Source organism: Narcine bancroftii, chromosome 5 (genome assembly GCF_036971445.1).
Source record: "Narcine bancroftii isolate sNarBan1 chromosome 5, sNarBan1.hap1, whole genome shotgun sequence".
In the NCBI taxonomy this organism is placed as follows: Eukaryota; Metazoa; Chordata; class Chondrichthyes; order Torpediniformes; family Narcinidae; genus Narcine; species Narcine bancroftii.
The window spans coordinates 142,295,696-142,313,117 of NC_091473.1; the positions used below are offsets into that span (position 1 = coordinate 142,295,696).

Here is a 17,422-nt window from a genome sequence, read left to right on the forward strand (position 1 = left end):
ACCTATTGTCTGGGCCTTAAAGGGTTGTGTCCCTAGCCAGGTCGGATCATTCCGGACTGGTCGGCCACCTGTTAAGAGCTCCTGTCTTTTGCTAATAAAAGCCTTAGTTTGGATCAACAAGTCTTTGATTCTTTCAACGAGCTCTACAAGAGCTGAGAACCTTTTTTTTAAAACTTGCAGCTTTGGGTTCTGCAAGGCTGAGAACCTAATTGTTTTTAGAATCAACAGACATAAGCAAAATTCCATCGAGGGGCCAGAGATGCTGTTATCTAAAGAAAGGACATCTGTGTACCGAGAACATTTAATCTTCCTGCTTGTTTTGATCACAGACTGTCAGAGGCCTAGCCTTGATGTAGAATAAACCATTATATTCAAAATGATAAGCTGAAAATTATGTTATTTGTTAATAGCCTAGCATGCTAGCTCGCTTCTCTTTCTTGCTGTGCTGGGAATAGGTGCTTGGGTAAGCAGTTTTTGGGTAATATAAGGCATGGTCCCGCTGCTGAAGTTTGAGACTCTCCGAGAGGTGGCCACATCTCTCAGCAAGAAGAGAGTCCAGCCAACGTCCCGGTCAGGGGAGGTGAAGCTGCTACCGGCGCCCTGACAACCTACTACAAGTGTGCAGTCGTCGCCTCGCTTCGGCAGTTGGGACCAGTCCAAGCGTTGATAAGTATAGTTGGGAAGGGCTTGCATATTGTAGTGTGAAATCAGCTTTTGAATTAGTAATAAACATTTGTATAATCTGAACTGCTCTCGGCGTGTGTGTCTATTTTCTTTCGGTAGCTCAAACACTGTGACCAATCTAAAACGAACAAAGTGAGAGGTACCAGTTTACCCAAGACAGATACAAAATACATTGATATAACCTCTTCATTCTAACAATCTTACACAGCTTTAACAATTAACAGCAACTTGATTTCAACTCTCCCATATGTCTCTCAAACTTTTTATCTGATTGCAACTCACTAAGTGGTGGCTCTGAACCCCACTTGTATTTACTTGTATGGTTATATGTTTGGGGTCAAGGGGTGGGGAACAAAACACAGACTGTACATTCTCTATGAAATGCTGATAAAGATTGTATTGATTTTTGAATCTGTAAAGAGTCCAAAAAAATGTTTTTAAAGTATATCTGCTGGCTATGAGAGAGTGTTGTGATGAGAGTACAAGTAACAGATTCATTGTGTAAAACGACGATAAACCTGGGTAGGAGTTTGTAGTGAAAACATGGAATTCATTTTCAAATGGGAAACAAATACGAGACCGCATGCTTGCACACAAACCGAGCTTGCTGGCATGCAGGTTACCTGAGCCACAGGTAGCTACAGAAGGTATTTGGAACTACCCAGGGTGGAAATTGCACAAGACTCCTGGTGTACAGGCACTGCACACAGATTAAAGAAGTCATTTCGCTATCCTATGGATGTACATGACGATTCACCCAGGTGCACTCCAAATCTGAGCCCCCAGCTTACAAATGATCCTCCAGTTGCTGCCTGCAAATTGCTGTCAGGTGCGGGAATCTTGTACCCCTTTTTATACCGCTGGGGCAAAGGGCCAGCTCAGGTATTGAGTCATGTGACTTCAGGAACATGGTGTTGGAAGACGGATCTGATATTCACGGGAGAAGTGACCTTCAATGTAGTTCCTGTCCGAGCAGTGAAGTGACCTTCTGTATTGCAGACGGGCACATAGATGTAAGAAAAATAGGGCATTGTGGACCATGAAGGAGGGAAGGGTTGGATTGATCGTGGAGTGGGTTTATATCGGTCGACGCAACATTGTGGGCTGAAGGGTCTGCACTATGCCGAAATGTTCCATGTTAATGCTGTCAGTCATCGAAAGAAAATATGGCTGTAATTGAATAACATTTTAATTAGACATAGCAACAGAAGTTACATCAAAATTAATTAACAGTGGTTTCCTTCTTGTACACACAAGGCAAGTGATATGTTGAACAAAAGATAAGGCAATTTGGAACATAGTCAATTCATGGTGGATAACTAGTCATTTATTTCCTTCTCGTACCTTCCACAAGAAAATCATCAAATCACTGGCAGACCTTTCCGGTGTAGAGTCGTTGAAACCCTGAAAGGTATTTAAGTACTTCTTACACTATTATTCTGGAGTATTCATGTGTCTCACAGTGGTTGCAGCAGAGTGAAAAATCCCTGAGGACCTTCATCACGGCTGATTAATTTGATTTTAATTAGGGTATTAAGCCTCTTTAATCGGCACTGCCTGTTCATTTCCTCTCTGTCCACGAATCTTCATCTGCAAAAATTCTCTTTCGGTGCACATGGTTCAGAACACAATTGGTGATTAGGGTAATGAAGCATATGATAAAAACAACAATGGCCACCACTGAAACTATCACTGATATGTTGATATCAATGGAATGCTCAATGGGCAATCCAAAGCCGGAAGCCTTGGCAATGTTCGATATTTCAGAAATGAGATGATTTTCATCATGGGTGTGGACAGCAAAGTAGAGGGTTCTCCCCTTTCGCAGGCCTGTATTTTCCAGAGCAATTGTAACTGCTTCTCTGGAGCCGAACGGCTGCGGCTTCAAACTGACCACGTCAACCAGCGTAGCACTGGAGAAATGATCGAGGAGCTGTGGTAGATTTTCACTCATCCTCACTTCATAGCGAGATGCTAAAAAGAGAAATAAGGGACTTTGAAAAACAATGTATGTTTAAAAGGCATCTGCAGAATATTATCCAAACTGGCCACAATAATATGGTCTATTTGACTCCAGTACAATAAAGTCCCCACTGCTCTAATGCAACAAAGCTCTGTTCTAACTATACTGATGTGTTCTAACTGAGTTCCATCTCAGTAACTTTGAACTTGTCACTGCACAGTGTTTGTACTGCTGCACCTTGTACGGATTGACGAGCTGGACTGCTTGCAAAACAAACTTTCTCACTGTACCTTGGTACACTTTACAATAACCTTGTACCAGGAACAACTGCTCCCCCTCCACCATTCGACTCCTCAACAACAAACTCAATCAGGGACTCATGAAAGGACTCTTAATTTTCACATTATTTATTATTGAATATTTATTTTCTATATTGCACTGTTTGGTTTTTTTGTTCATTTTTCTTTATTTGGACATATATCACAGTAACAAGCCATTTCAGCTCACCCAATTTACACTCAATTGACCTTCACCCTGGTATGTTTTTAACGGTGGGACGAAAACAGAGTCCTTGGAGACACAGGGAGAACGTACAAACTCCTTATACACCATGCAGCAATCCTGATTGCTGGTGCTCTAAAGGTGTTGCACTGACCACTTTTGTATTCATATATTTTCTTGAGTACATTTTTTTTGGAACTACTGACAAATAGAAATACTGAAGGAAAAAGAATCTCAAGATTGTATGTGATGTTGTGTATGTACTCTGACAATAAGTCTGAACTTTGAACTTTGATATTCTTACCTTTTCCTTGATCGTAGTCTCCGCCTGGTGCTGTCCATTCCAGCTCTACTTTATTCTCGGATGCTGTGGCTTGAAGGTCTGTGATTTTACACGGTGGGAAGTGATCAGAGTGTGTTTCTGAGGGAAACAAAATTACTCCTCCTGATTTCACCCTGCTGAATCCTCCTAATTGAACCACAAGATCTTCCTCCTTGAATAGAAGCTTTTCTGGAAGATTTTGAATACCTCCTGGATGAAAAGTAGAACATAAAACAGAAAACTACACCAGAGTAAAGGCACTTTGGCCCTCAACGTTTTGCCGACCTATATATTCCTACCGGAATTTTAAAAAAACGAAACCCTTCCTACAGCGTAGACCTCAATTTTTCTTTCATCCATCTGACTGGGTCTTAAACACCCCTAATGTTTCATCCCCCAACACCACCCATGGCAATACATTCCAGGCACCCACATTTCTCTGTGTAAAAAAAAACTTACCCCTGATCTCTCCCCTAAACTTTCCTACCTTCACTTTGTACGAATCAAAACTAAATGTGTCATTTTCATCTTGGAAACCCAAAACAAATGGGATGCCTCAGACATCAGTATAGGGCCCTCAACTATTGAAAAATGTTATCGGCAATCTTTGATGAGGGGCACTGTGACCAAAGTTTGTGAACAATATAAAGAGAGGTAAGAAAATGAGCTGAAAGGAGGATGCAGAGAATTTGAATATGCGCAGTGTTGGAAGAAAGTAAAACACGAAAAGCTGCAGTAAAAACACAACGCTGGAGAAACTCAGCCGGTCAAACAGTGTCCTTTAAATAGCAAAGAGAAAGATATAGAACCAACGATTCGGGCTTGAGCCTGAGAATGTGTAATCGGAGGAGAAAGAAAAATTGAGATCCAACAATTTGTAGAAAATCCACATTAAATAAACAGCAAATTAGTTAAGAAGGCAAATGGAATGTTCGTCCAAGTGGGAAGGTCGATGGAAATATAAGAGTAAAGGACTCATGCTGGACACGTTCAGGGCCTTGTTAAGACCTTTCTGCAGCATCCATTCTGAGCTCTTTATTTAAGGATATTGATGCATTTGAAGTTTTGCTACAAAAGTTCACTAGGTTGGCTGTATGTTATTATGCATGTGAATAAGAACTCATTTCCCAGCATGCAATGTGCACGGTTGGGCGGAAACCATGACAGGAGCCATGGGCATTGTCGGTTGAAGCAGCTCAAAGAAAATAAAGTCAGTTAAGTGTTAAAACCACAGAAACTCATTCTTCTTGAAAGAACAAGCATAACACGGTGTTCGAAGTGTCTGAGTGAGTAAGAGAAAACAATAGTTTGTAAGCATGGGTAAGTTCAGTCCTTCCACACTGATGCAGTTTACGAGCAATCTAGCCGATAATTGGAAACACTTCAAATAGTGATTCAACATTTATTTAGAAGCTGGTGTTGGGTGTTGGGTTTTTCCTCCTTTGCCTTTTGTCACCCAACACCCAACCCCAACCAACCAATTTTCCCCTGCAACCGCTGCAACCGTGTCTGCCTGTCCCGCATCGGACTTGTCAGCCACAAACGAGCCTGCAGCTGACGTGGACTTTTTACCCCCTCCATAAATCTTCGTCCGCGAAGCCAAGCCAAAGAAAGAAAGAAAAAGAAGCTGGTGGAATGGGAGAGACTGATGGAAAAAGGAAAGCATCTATGTTTCTGCACTTGATGGGTGAAGATGCCTTGGACATTTGCAACAGTTTTCAAATTGATGAGACTACTTTCACATTGGACACTGATGACAAAATTTGAGGAGTGCCATATATTTTGGTGTACAAGTCAGCCTTTCAATAAGACAGTTCCCTATTTGCTGCCTCATGATCATGGTTTTATCATCTAACAGGCCTGTAAGTCGATCCCCCAATTTTCTGCACGGAACATGCCTGAAACTGGTGTCTGGGCCTCCTAGCAACAACCCAAACTTTGTTGCAACACCCCAATTGTCAAGTAACAAATCTGTAAATTAAGCAAGCAAGTTAAAAAAAAAAAGAAAAATAAGCTTTTGCTTCTGGCCGGGAAGATGCCAAAATGCTGCCGAGTTCAAGTCTTTAGCATTGGCTACAGCCAAAGTCGATGACGGTGACTCCATTCTCAACATCGGGTGGGATGCCATCCACATCAAGGAAGTCATCCCGCTGCCCAAGTGTGCTCGATACAGCAACCACAGCTATGTATCGGCAGGAATCGTGACCTCAGGCTCTACAATCGTAAAATGTCTGGGTGTGTTATGGTGGCGGTGGGGAGGTGCTTCTTCCAGGATCATCTTATACACCAAATCTATGTCAAGCAGTTTTTTTGAGTTGAATTTAAGGTCTAATTTTTCTATCTGGTGTAAAAGTCAACACCTGACTTTTTGAGTGATTTTTGAGGGTTTCAAGGCTCGATTTATTCGCCAAAATACACGATATTTTGTTCCCAGTAAAAATGTCACATTTGAGAGATTCAGGTTTTTCTCCTGTGACCAGAAACAAGGTATGAGCTTTGACCAATACTTAGCCGAGGTTCACACACTGAGAAAGTCCTGTGAATTTGGAGATTTGAAAAATTCACTCAGTAAAGACAGAATAGTTCGCAGAATCTCAGGTAATGGACTTAGAGAAAGACTGTTGTGTGAAAAAGATTTGACTTTCGAAAAGGCTGCGATTATGTGTAGGGCAGCAGAGAGCACAGAAGCACAAGTTAAGGTGCTGCACAAGATAGACACAACAGTGAATGCAATGAAAATAGATAAGCAGGAGCACCAAGAGTTTCCCAGATCTACAACTAAGTGGTCAGCTCAAACAGCAAATACAACAGATGCTAAGGTAGGCATATTCCAAAGATGTGTCCTGCCTGTGGAAAGTCCTGATATAAATGTGGGAAGATGAAGAATTATGCAAAGCAGGAGATACCAAGAGAAAGGTGTGCACAGTGGACGAAGAAATGGAGGAATTCTTCGTGGATTCACTACAGACTGCTGTTGTCAAAACAGAATGGATTGTTCCAGTGAATGAGACACTCATTCCAATTAAGCTCGACACTGATATCTATGGACGATTACAAGATCCTCACTGTAAAGAGTAATATTTATCCAGTGAAATTAAAAGTAATAGAGGCTACACTGGAGAGAACATTCCAGTAAAAGGGGGCTGTTTGGTGACCTTCAAACACAAAGGGCAGCATCTAAAAGCACAGCTGTTGATTGTAGGAAGGAGAGTACAGCCAATATTAGGTCTGAGTGCATGGAAAAGAGTTTTCATCGTGGCTTCACAGACCAAAGATAAGCACACAACACTCATGGAAGAGTACGCAGATGTCATTGAGGGGCTTGGATGTTTACCTGATGCACACAAGATCCACGTAGATGAGACAATGGCTCCTGTTGTCCATGTGTGCAGGAAAGCTCCCTTTCCACTTTGTGACAAACTTAAACAAGAACTAGCACATGTGGGACAGATGAAAGTCATCCAGAAAATTGAAGAACCTGAAGAATGTGTCAGCTCACTGGTCACCATGCAAAAGAAAAGTATATGTCTGGACCCCTGAGATCTCAATAAAGCCATCAGGAGATAACATTTTAAACTGCCAACACAGGAGGAAATCATGTCCTGGTTTGCAGGTGCCAAGTGGATTAGCAAATTGGATGCATCATCAGGGTTTTGGCAAATGAAGCTCAATGAGGCAAGTTCGAGTCTATGCATTTTCAATACTCCACAAGGAAGATATCACTTTCTTCAGCTATCATATGGGATCTTGTCTACACCAGAAGTCTACCACAAAACCATCCATAACATAACAATTACAGCACGGAAACAGGCCATTAGGCCCTTCTAGTCTGCACCAAACCAAACATCCCTTTCTAGTCCCACCTCCCTGCACAATGCCCATAACCCTCCATCTTCTTCTCATCCATATACCTGTCCAACCTTTTCTTAAATAATACAATTGACTCCGCCGCCACTATTTCTCCCGGAAGCTCATTCCACACGGCTACCACTCTCTGAGTAAAGAAGTTCCCCCTCATGTTACCTCTAAACCTCTGCCCCTTAATTCTTAACTCATGTCCTCTTGTTTTAATCTTTCCTCCTCTTTACGGAAATAGTCTATCCACATCCACTCTGTCTATCCCTTTCATAATCTTAAATACTTCTATCAAATCCCCTCTCAACCTTCTACGCTACAAAGAATAAAGACCTAATCTGTCCAATCTCTCCCTATACTCTAGATGCTTAAACCCAGGTAACATTCTGGTAAACCTTTTCTGCACTCTCTCCACTCTGTTTATATCCTTCCTCTAATTAGGTGACCAGAACTGCACACAGAACTCCAAATTAGGCCGCACCAACGTCTTATACAATCTCAATATCACCTCCCAACTCCTATATTCCATGCACAGGATCTTTGAAAATATACTTGGAGTTGAGGCCATGATGGATGACATCATTATATGGGGAGGTGGGTCCACCAAGAATGAACATGATACGTGACTAAGGATATAGAATACAGAACGTCAATTTGAAACTAAACAAGAGTTTGGCATAAAGACACTGACCTTCATAGGAGATATCTGAAGAGGGAGTGAAGCGTGAACCAAGAAGGACGTCAGCCACTGAGAATTTTGCGAGGCCCCAAAACAAAGAGGAGGTGAGGTTTATTGTGGATGGTGACTTACCTGGCTAAATTCATCCCTAATCTGTTGACTGTGTCAACACTATTTAGATCACTCCTTGAGCATAAAAATGAGCAGATATGGTCGCATGAGAAAGAAGAGGGCTTCCTGGCTCTCAAAAAAATTCCTAACAGAAGAACCTGTACTAAAGTTTTTTGATCTGGATAGATGCACTAGGATCTCCGCTGATGCACCCTGACATGGCCTTGGAGCAATTCCATAGCAGCAACATGAGGGCACGTGGCAACCTGTGGCCTGTGGATCAAGGGCTTTATCAAGAGCAGAAACCAACTATGCACAGGTAGAGGAAGAGCTTCCTGCCAGCACTTATACATGTGAAAGGTATTTATGGATAAGCTTTTGAAGTGGAGACAGATCATAAACCATTGGTCTCAATTATGTCCAAACCACTAAAAGACTGTCCCATGAGAGTAAAGCTGCATGCTGATAAGGCTGCAGAAATCCAATGTGAAAACGATCTACACGCCAGAAAAATTCACTGTCTCGTGCAGTTGACAAGAAAGAAAAGAGAGACCAAGAGGTTAATGCCTATGTTGGCATGATAATCACCTCACTTCCAGTATCCCAGGATAGTCAGAGCAGATCAGGAAAGCAACAGAGACAGAAAGAATGAAAGAGCTCAAAGGTAAAATACGGAAAGGATGGCCGGGAGCTAAGAATGACCATCCAATGGTTATTCGGGATTACTGGGCATGCAGAGATGAACTGTCAGTTGTGAAAGATACAGTCTTCAAAGGGAACAGGTTTATGATTCCAGAGTTGTTACGCAAGGAGATGTTCCAGAAGATACATGAAGGACATCTTGGTGAGGAAAAATGCAAACGTAGAGCTTGAGAGGCGATGTACCAGCCAAGAATGAACCAAGACAAGATCAGAAGATGACAAGAAAAAGGAACAGAAGCAGGCCATTTGGCCCATCGACTCTGCTCCGTGAAACCTCCCTGAGCTAAACTCTTCTTGCACCTAGTTCCAAGTTCCGGTCTTGTCCCATATCCCATGATCCCCTGACTCATTAGACACCTTTCAGTTACCTCTTAATATTCCACAATGATTGGGCCTCCACAGCTGGATGTGGCCACAAATTCCACAAATCCACGACCCTCTGGCTAAAGAAATTTCTCCTCACCTCTGTTGTAAATCGGTCCTTTTTAATTTTAAGACTGTGCCCTCTTGTCCTGGATTCACCCAATAGGGGAACCATCTTAATTACATCCACTCATTATTCAAAATATTTCTATGAGATCCCCTCTCATTCTTCTATATTCTAATGAATCGAGTTCAAGAACCGCTAAGTGTTCCTCATAGGTTATCATTCTCATTCCTGGAATCATTCTGGTAAACCTCCTCTATACCCTCAGCAACCTTGCTATATCCTTTCTAAGATATGAGGCCCAAAATTGCACACAGTTATTCCAAATGAGAACTCACTAGTGCCCCATAGAGTCTCATCAACCTCTCTTTATTCTTATACACAATCCCCTTTTAAGCGATCCCTCCTGGCGGTCAACTCTCAGGTTATCCTGCACGAGGACCCCAAGTCCCTCTGTACTTCTGAGGTTTGAATTTTCTCCCCATCCAAATAATAATCAGACCATTTATTTCCTCGACCAAAATGCACAACCTGCAAAATATGCCTTACCTATAGACTAAAAAGGACTATTATACCACTCTCAGAGACTGATTGAATGCTGCTGAGTGGAAATAGACTGGCCACAAAATGTAGATACTTTTTTTTATGTAGACATAGTATTATGTTTGTGTTTCTTTTAAAGGGAAAAGATGTGTCGTGCAATGCCCGTGGTTGGGTTGGGTGGTATGTGACAGGAGTCGCAAGCATCATTGTTGGAAGATTGGTTGAAGCAGCTCGAGGAAAATAAAGTCGGGAAGTGTTAAACCCATGTAAAGTCATTCTTCTTGAAAGAACAACCATAACAGACTGGTTTGTCCCAGGGAAAAAAATAAATAAATAAATAGAGCGGAATGAGTCTATGTTGTCCAGAAGGAGAAAAATGAGAGATCTTGCAGAAAGGAACATGAATCTGGAAGTGTTTGGCAGAGCCCCTGCTTTGAGACTGTTTCCCTGCTAGAAGGCCTTGGATTGGAGGGCGCAGATTCAGGGATAAAAGGCCGGTCACAAGACTGAGAAGAGGAAAGATGCAAGTTGTAAATCTTTGGATTGTCCACCCCAGAAGCAGAGTCTGAATACTTTTTTAAGGAAGAAGTGGATGTATATTGAAAAGCAAGAGGGTGAATAGTTACAATGACATAAAATAGGCATGATCTCATTTAGTTTTGAGATGCTATGTGAACTACATTTTCCCCAGATGAGGTTACTGAGTGGAGCATGTTATCACTGGCCGAGCAGGTCAAGAGGCTGAATGGTCTTCTTGTTTTTTGTTCCAAAGAACCTTTCAGTTTTTGTTCCAAAGAACCTTTCAGTAAAAGTCTTAGCCTGCAATAATTATCAATAACTTTTAGTTGGCCTTGGAAAATGTGCGTGGTGGATCTGTTGGAATGGACAGAAATAGATAACTTCCTTGCACCTTGATTCATCCCATAACCTCTTGCAGTTGTTCAGAGATCATGCAGGAGGCTCAACCATCTAATTTATTTTAATTCCCCTTCTCTCTGTTGTTTTGGGACATTGAATGTATTCCTGACGTAGCCTCAACAATTGCACCTTTGTCCAGGGAAGGAGTGCATTGGATGACTTCCAAATGTTTCTAACCGAAGAGGGAGAGCACAGAAGAGAGCAATGTTCTCCCTTCATTCACTCCCACACAAGACAGATCCCTTTGCCTTTGAACTTGGCAAGATTGTAAGGAGAGATATGAACTCCTCCACTATATGTTCATGTCTATACTAGTTCCCTGGGCAGCTCCTGTGGAAGTTGTACAAGACTATTAGTGAGGCCACTCTTGAAATATTGCATGCAATTTTGGCCACCGAGCTATAGGAAAGATCTTATAAAATTGGAAAGGGTACAGAAGAGGTTTCAAGAGTGGTTGCCGGGATCAGAGAAGTTGAATTATTTGAGAAACTGGAAACAATGGGTCTGCTTTTCTTAGAGTAGAGGAAGTTGAGGGAGGATCTTATTGAGGTGTATGAATTCATGAGGGTCATAGATCAGGTGAATAGTGACTGTCTGATTCCTCGAGTGGGAGACTCTAAGCTGAGAGGTCATAACTATGAGGTGAGAGGAGTGGGATTTGGCAGGAACATGAGGGGACAGTTCTTCCCTCAGAGGGAGTGGGCATTGGACCGAGCTCCCTGACAAGGCGGTGGAGGCAGGTATTTAAGCTTCCTTTGAAAAGCACTTGGATAAGGATGGGAGGGGATTGGGCCTAATGTGGACTAAACAGGAGGGTATGGACAAGCTGGGTCTCTGGGCCTATTTCTGCACTGTGGGACACTATGACTTAGTTCATACACCTAACTGAAGTAACTAGAGCTGGTGTTAAGGAACTAGATGAAACTCCATAGATAAGACTTTTAATAAGACTGCACCCAGAGCGCAGGATCCAGTAAGTAGTGTGGTGGACGCCAAGAGAGCTAAGGGGAGGAAGAAGGCAGAGCAGGGTCATCCTGTGGCCATCCCCCTCAGTAACAAGATGACCTCTTTGGATACTGCTGGGCAAGGCAGCACTCATACCAGTAGCACTGTGCTTGGCTCTGTGTGTTAGGAGGGAATAGTCATGGGGGACTCTATAGTCAGGGGAACAAATAGGAGATTCTGTGGTCTCAAAAAAGACTCCAGGATATTGTGTTACCTCCTGGGTGCTCGGGTCAGGGATGTCTCTGAGAGGTTGCAGAATATTGTTAAAGGGGTTGGTGAACAGCCAGAGGACAAGGTAGCAGTTGCAGAATCTGGAGTGGGGTAGAGGACCTGCAAGGTCAGTTTGGAGAGAGAGGAAAGAGGGTGAAGAGCAGGAGCTCCATGGTGATAATCTCTAGGTTACTCTCATTGCCACGAGCGAGGGGCAATCAGAACAGGAAAATAGCGCAGACAAATGTGTGGCTGACGAGATGGTGCAGGAGGCAGGGTTTCAGGTCATTGGAGCCTTTTCTGCGGAAGGTGCAACCTGTGAAGATGGGACAGGTTGCACCTGAACCAATATCCTGGCAGAAAGGTTTGCTAATGCTGTTGGGGAAGTGCAGGGGGAGGGGGATGGGGGTGTGGTTGTGGGAGTTAAACTAGAGTTGGGAACCAAAGTAAAGAGGCAGAAGAAGGGGCTGTTGGTGCACAAGTGGAGACATCTGGAAGGGAGTTTGTGTGGAAGTCCAGGCAGAAAGGGCATTGGAATAAGTTGCAATACAACAGAGATAGATCCAAAACAAGTAACAAAGGCAAGGATGACCTTGCAGTAGAGCCACAGATTGGCAGGTATTAAGTTTTGGCCATTACAAAATCATGGCTAAAGAATGGATATCATTGCGAGCAGAATTTCCAAGGATACAGAGTGTATAGGCCAGGTCAGCAGAGGGGTTCTGTTGGTAAGGAATAACAACTCATTAGAAAGAGGCGATATGCGATCAGAAGATTTGAATCATTGTGGGTTTGGTTAAGAAATGACAAGGGTAAAAGGGCACTGTTGGCAGTTATATACACACCTCCAAACAGTAGCCAAGTTTTGGAGGACTAATTAAAACAGCAGATAGAAAAGACATGTCAGAAGTGCAAGTTATGGTGGTCATGGGGGATTTTTACACGCAAGTAGATTGGAAAAACTAGATTGGGATTAGATCTGAAGAGAGGAGATTTGTGGAAAGCCTACTGGATGCCTTATTAGTGCATCTTATTGATGAGCCCACTCGGGGATCGGGTGTACTGGATTGGATGTTGTGTGATGTACCAGAGGCGGTTAGAGACCTTAGAGTAAAGGAACCATTAGAGGGGAGTGATCATAATACGAATGGGTTCAATTTGAGATTTAACAAGGAGAAACTAAGTCAAAAGTGGAGCGGCACGAGAGAACAACTGGCCAAAGTTGATCAGAAGGGGGAACCCCGTAGGGAAGACGGCGGAGCAGCATTGGATGGAGTTCCCACAAGAAATGAAGAAGGTGAAGGATAAATATTTAAATGGAAAAATAGCCATCTGTGACCGACAAGGGAATTCATAGCCAACATAAAACCAAGAGAAAGGGCATATAAGGAAGCAAATATTTGTGGGACGATGGAGGATTGGGTTTTTTTAAAAACTTGCAGAAAGCAACTAAAAAGTCTCATAAGGAAGGAAAAGATGAACTTTGAAAATAGGGTAGCAAATAATATCAGAGGATACAAAACGCTTCTTCAAGTATATAAAGAGTAAGAGAGAGGTGAGAGTGAAAATAAGACCACTAGAAAACAATGCTGGAGAAATAATAATGGGAGACCCGGAGATGGCACTGTGGAAGACACCAGCAGTGTGCCAGGTATCAAAGGGTATCAGGGAACTGAAGTGAGTGCAGTTACTATTTCAAGGGCGAAGGTGCTCAGAAAGCTGAATGGTCGAAGGGTGGATAAGTCACCCGGACCAGAACCTTTGGGTTCTGAAATATGTTGTGGTAGAGATTGTGGAGACATTGGTAATGATCTTTCAAGAATCTAGATTCTGGCACGGTCGAGGAGGATTGGAAAATCGTAAATGTCACCGCACTATTCAAGAAGGGAGGGAGGCAGCAAAAATTATAGACCAGTTAGCCTGTCATCAGTGGTTGGGAAGATGTTGGAGTCGATTGTCAAGGATGAGGTTATGGAGGGCTTGAAGACACATGACAAGATAGGCCAAACCCAGCATGGCTTCCTTCAGGAAAAATCTTGCTTGACAAACCTATTGGAATTCTTTGAAGAATAAGGGATAAGGGAGATGCAGCGGATGTTGTGTATTTGGATTTTCAGAGGGGATCTGACAAGGAGTCACACATGAGGTGACTTAACAAGATAAGATGGTTTAACAGGAAACCTACGAGCGTGGGTAAAGCATTGGTTGATGGGCAGGAAGCAGAGAGTTGGAATACAGGGATCATGTTCAGGTTGGCTGCCCGTCACTAGTGGTGTTCCAGTGAGGTCAGTGTTGGGGCCGCTTCTTTTTATATTGTATATTAATGATTTAAATTATGGAATTAATGGGTCTGTGGCCAAGTTTGCAGATGATATGAAGCTGGAGGAGAAGGAGTTTTGAGGAAACAAGGAATCTGTGGAAAGACGTGGGCAGATTAGGAGAATGGGCAGGGAAGTGTCCAATGAAACACAATGTCAGGAAGTGAATGGTGATGTACTTTGGAAGAGGAAATAAACAGCAGACTATATGCCAAATGGGGAGAAAACTGAAAATTCCCAGAAGCAAATGGATCTGTGAGTCCTCATGCAGGACAGCCTGAAGGTAAACTTGCTTGATGAAGGCAAATGCAATGATGGCATTTATTTGAAAAGGAACCAAATTTCAGAGCAGGATGTGATGTTGAGGCTTAAAAAGGCCCTGGTGAGTCCTCACTTGTGAACAGTTTTGGGCTCTTCATTTAAGAGAGATGTGCTGACGTTGGAGAGGGATCAGAGTAGGTTCACAAGGATGATTCTGGGAAATGAAAAGGTTTTCATATGAGGAATGTTTGACGACCCTTGACCTGTTCTCAGAATTTAGGAGAATTGGGTGTGGTGGGGGGGGGGTCCCTCATTGAAACATTTTGAATGTTGAAAGGCATGGACAGAGTAGATGTAGAAAGGTTGTTTCTACATGGTGGGAGAGCCCAGGACAAGAGGGCACAACTTCAGGATTGAGGGGCACCGACTTAGAACAGAGATACCAAGGAATTTAATTGGCCAGAGGGTCGTGAATCTGTGAAATTTCTTGTCACAGGCAGTTGTGGAGGTCAAGTCAATGGGTGTATTTAAGACAGAAATTGATAGGTTCTTGATTAGCCAGGGCATCAAAGGTTATGGGGAGAAGACCAGGCAGTAGTTCTGAGGGGTAAAACAGTTCAACCCATAATTGAATGGCATGGCAGTCTCAATGGGATGAATAGCCTATTTCTGCTCTTGCGTCTTATGGTCTAACATCTGCTTTTAAACCTTGCACCACCTCAATGACATTGCCAAGTATTTATTACCATTTTCTCTGTATTTTGCCCTGGAAAGGGCATGTCTTCTTCTTTTGCCCTCCACTCGTGTGCTCCCTTCCTTTCCCTGGACACGCACTTGAACACTGCATCTTCCAGCTCCATTAAAGTTGAGGAAATACTTGGAGTACACACCATCGTTCCTGTTTACATCAGCACCTAGAAGAAAGAAAAGATGAGGGGGAGCATGGCTATCAAGATCACTCGTTGAATCTGATTGATAATCTCTTTCCTTCTTTCTTTCTTTCTTTGGGGTGTTTCGGGGTTGGGGAGATGGGTGGTGGGTAGGAGAGGGGGTGGTAGGGAGGGAGGAATGCATATACCACATGTATTGTTTTATATTAATTGAATGTATTGTGGTTCTTATTTAAATTTTTAAATAAAATATTCAAAAAGAAAAGGTAACCTGCTGCTTGTTCATGAAAGGGTTAGTATTGGAAGAGCTTGTTTAAAAAAAAAAGCAAGGCCTTGCTTTGAAATCGTCATGCCAATCTCATGATTCCTGTAGGCTGCAGCTCGACTCAATAAACCAGTCCAGAAGCATTCGGCTAGACATGGAGGCAGGAGTGAGACTGGAGGCCAGGAACCTCCTCTGCTTCCTTGCAGACTGCACGACTTTCTGACGTTGTGTATCATTTGCCTCTTCTCTGCCCATTCTCCTAATCTGCCTAAATCCTTCTGCCAACTCCCTGTTCCTCAACACCACCTGCTCCTCCACCCACCTTTGTATCATTTGCAGACTTGGCCACAAAGCCATTCATTCCATAATTCCATGTTATTTCTAAAAGCTAGGCCGTTATTCTTTAGTGTAACGGTTACCAACATCACGGGTTTGAATCCGGCACTGATTGAAATGAGTTTGTGTGTTCACTCCATGTCTCTGGGGGTCTTCTTCTGGGCATTCCTCCCAAATTCCAATGATGTACGCGGTTAGAAGGTTAATTGGTCACATGGCGGCACTGGCTCTTGGACTAGAAGGGCCTGTTACCATTCTGTCCCTCTAAAATATAGAGATGTTACCTGCTAGTGGCAGGGATTGTGGAGTAAATCCAGAGTGATTCCTCACTTCGTCTCTAACCCCTCAAGGATCAAGATGCTGACCCCTAATGACTCTACTGGGGAGCATGCTTCAACTTTTTGTGTTCCTCGTGTTCAATTTTAATCAGGCCTTTTTTGTGGGCCCAACTTCCTAAAAAGAGAGGAGACATTCGTCCCCCAGTCCCAACAGAGGGTGAGAATACAGGAATTCTTAAGGAGTCCCATTGCACTTTTTATTGATCGTTGGAAAAGTTCAAGGGAAGGTTGTGCTCATACAAAGCTGCCTAATTATCTTGGCACTGAAAAATGCAAAGGATTTCTGATCCCAGCTTGTGCCACTTAGACCCTCTAAAATCTTTGATATATTTGCATGGAAAAGTGGCCCGTATTAGATGTGCAGTAGAGGTCCAAAAAAATCCAGGGGTGCCAGAAATCCAGACCTCCCAAGAATCTGGATTTTTTGAAAACTCTCAAACTTTTAAAGTTTGGCGGGCTTTTGTGTGCATTCATGCACACACAAGCATCACAGATGCCCAACAGCAGCAAGCAGCCACTTTATTTTTCTTTAAATCTGCTCGTTTTGATAAATAAAGCATGCTGTATTTGTTTACCTGTTCATCTCTTCTTCATTCCTCCTTAAATTTGAACTTTAAAAGTACTGCCCAAGAATCCAAAAATCTGGACCGGCACAATCCCCGAGCTGTCTAGATATTCAGACTTCTACTGTTTTATTGATTGTTACAATAACTATACACTTCTTATTTCACAGGAGTATTTTGTGTATCCCACCTAAACCATCATCATGAAGCTCCTGTTCAATTGGAGGACCACTGGGACATTCAATAATAGCTGTCACTTTAGCATCCAGGACTGGTAGAAATCCACGAGTAACTTCCATGTAGATAATCACTGGGCTGGCAGAACCCTTTCTGCTGATGTGTGCATTGACAGTGATTGGCGGATCCTTTGCATCTGCTGCTTTTGATGTTACCGTGATGGTTACAACCTGTTGGATTCCAGGATTCAGGATGCAATAGATCCAAGTTCCTGTCTGCGAAAACAAACATTCGTTATTTTTAAGAAGCCCTCCCAAAATCCTTTCTGTACGGTCCAGCCAAGTCCCAGATTCA

General features: G+C 42.9%; 1 protein-coding gene across 1 annotated transcript in view; it reads right to left on the reverse strand.

Moving 5' to 3' along the window:
• Window positions 1-2,245: 2,245 nt before the first annotated feature.
• The window catches only part of LOC138765343 (calcium-activated chloride channel regulator 1-like), a 77,521-nt gene continuing 62,344 nt past the window's right edge, over window positions 2,246-17,422 (reverse strand). Inside the window, exons 14-17 of the mRNA XM_069942385.1 lie at window positions 17,082-17,343; window positions 15,246-15,413; window positions 3,453-3,680; window positions 2,246-2,658 (exon numbers count right to left, since the gene is read on the reverse strand). Of these exons, the coding sequence (XP_069798486.1) occupies window positions 2,246-2,658; window positions 3,453-3,680; window positions 15,246-15,413; window positions 17,082-17,343 (1,071 nt within the window). The remainder of the gene's footprint in view (window positions 2,659-3,452; window positions 3,681-15,245; window positions 15,414-17,081; window positions 17,344-17,422) is intronic.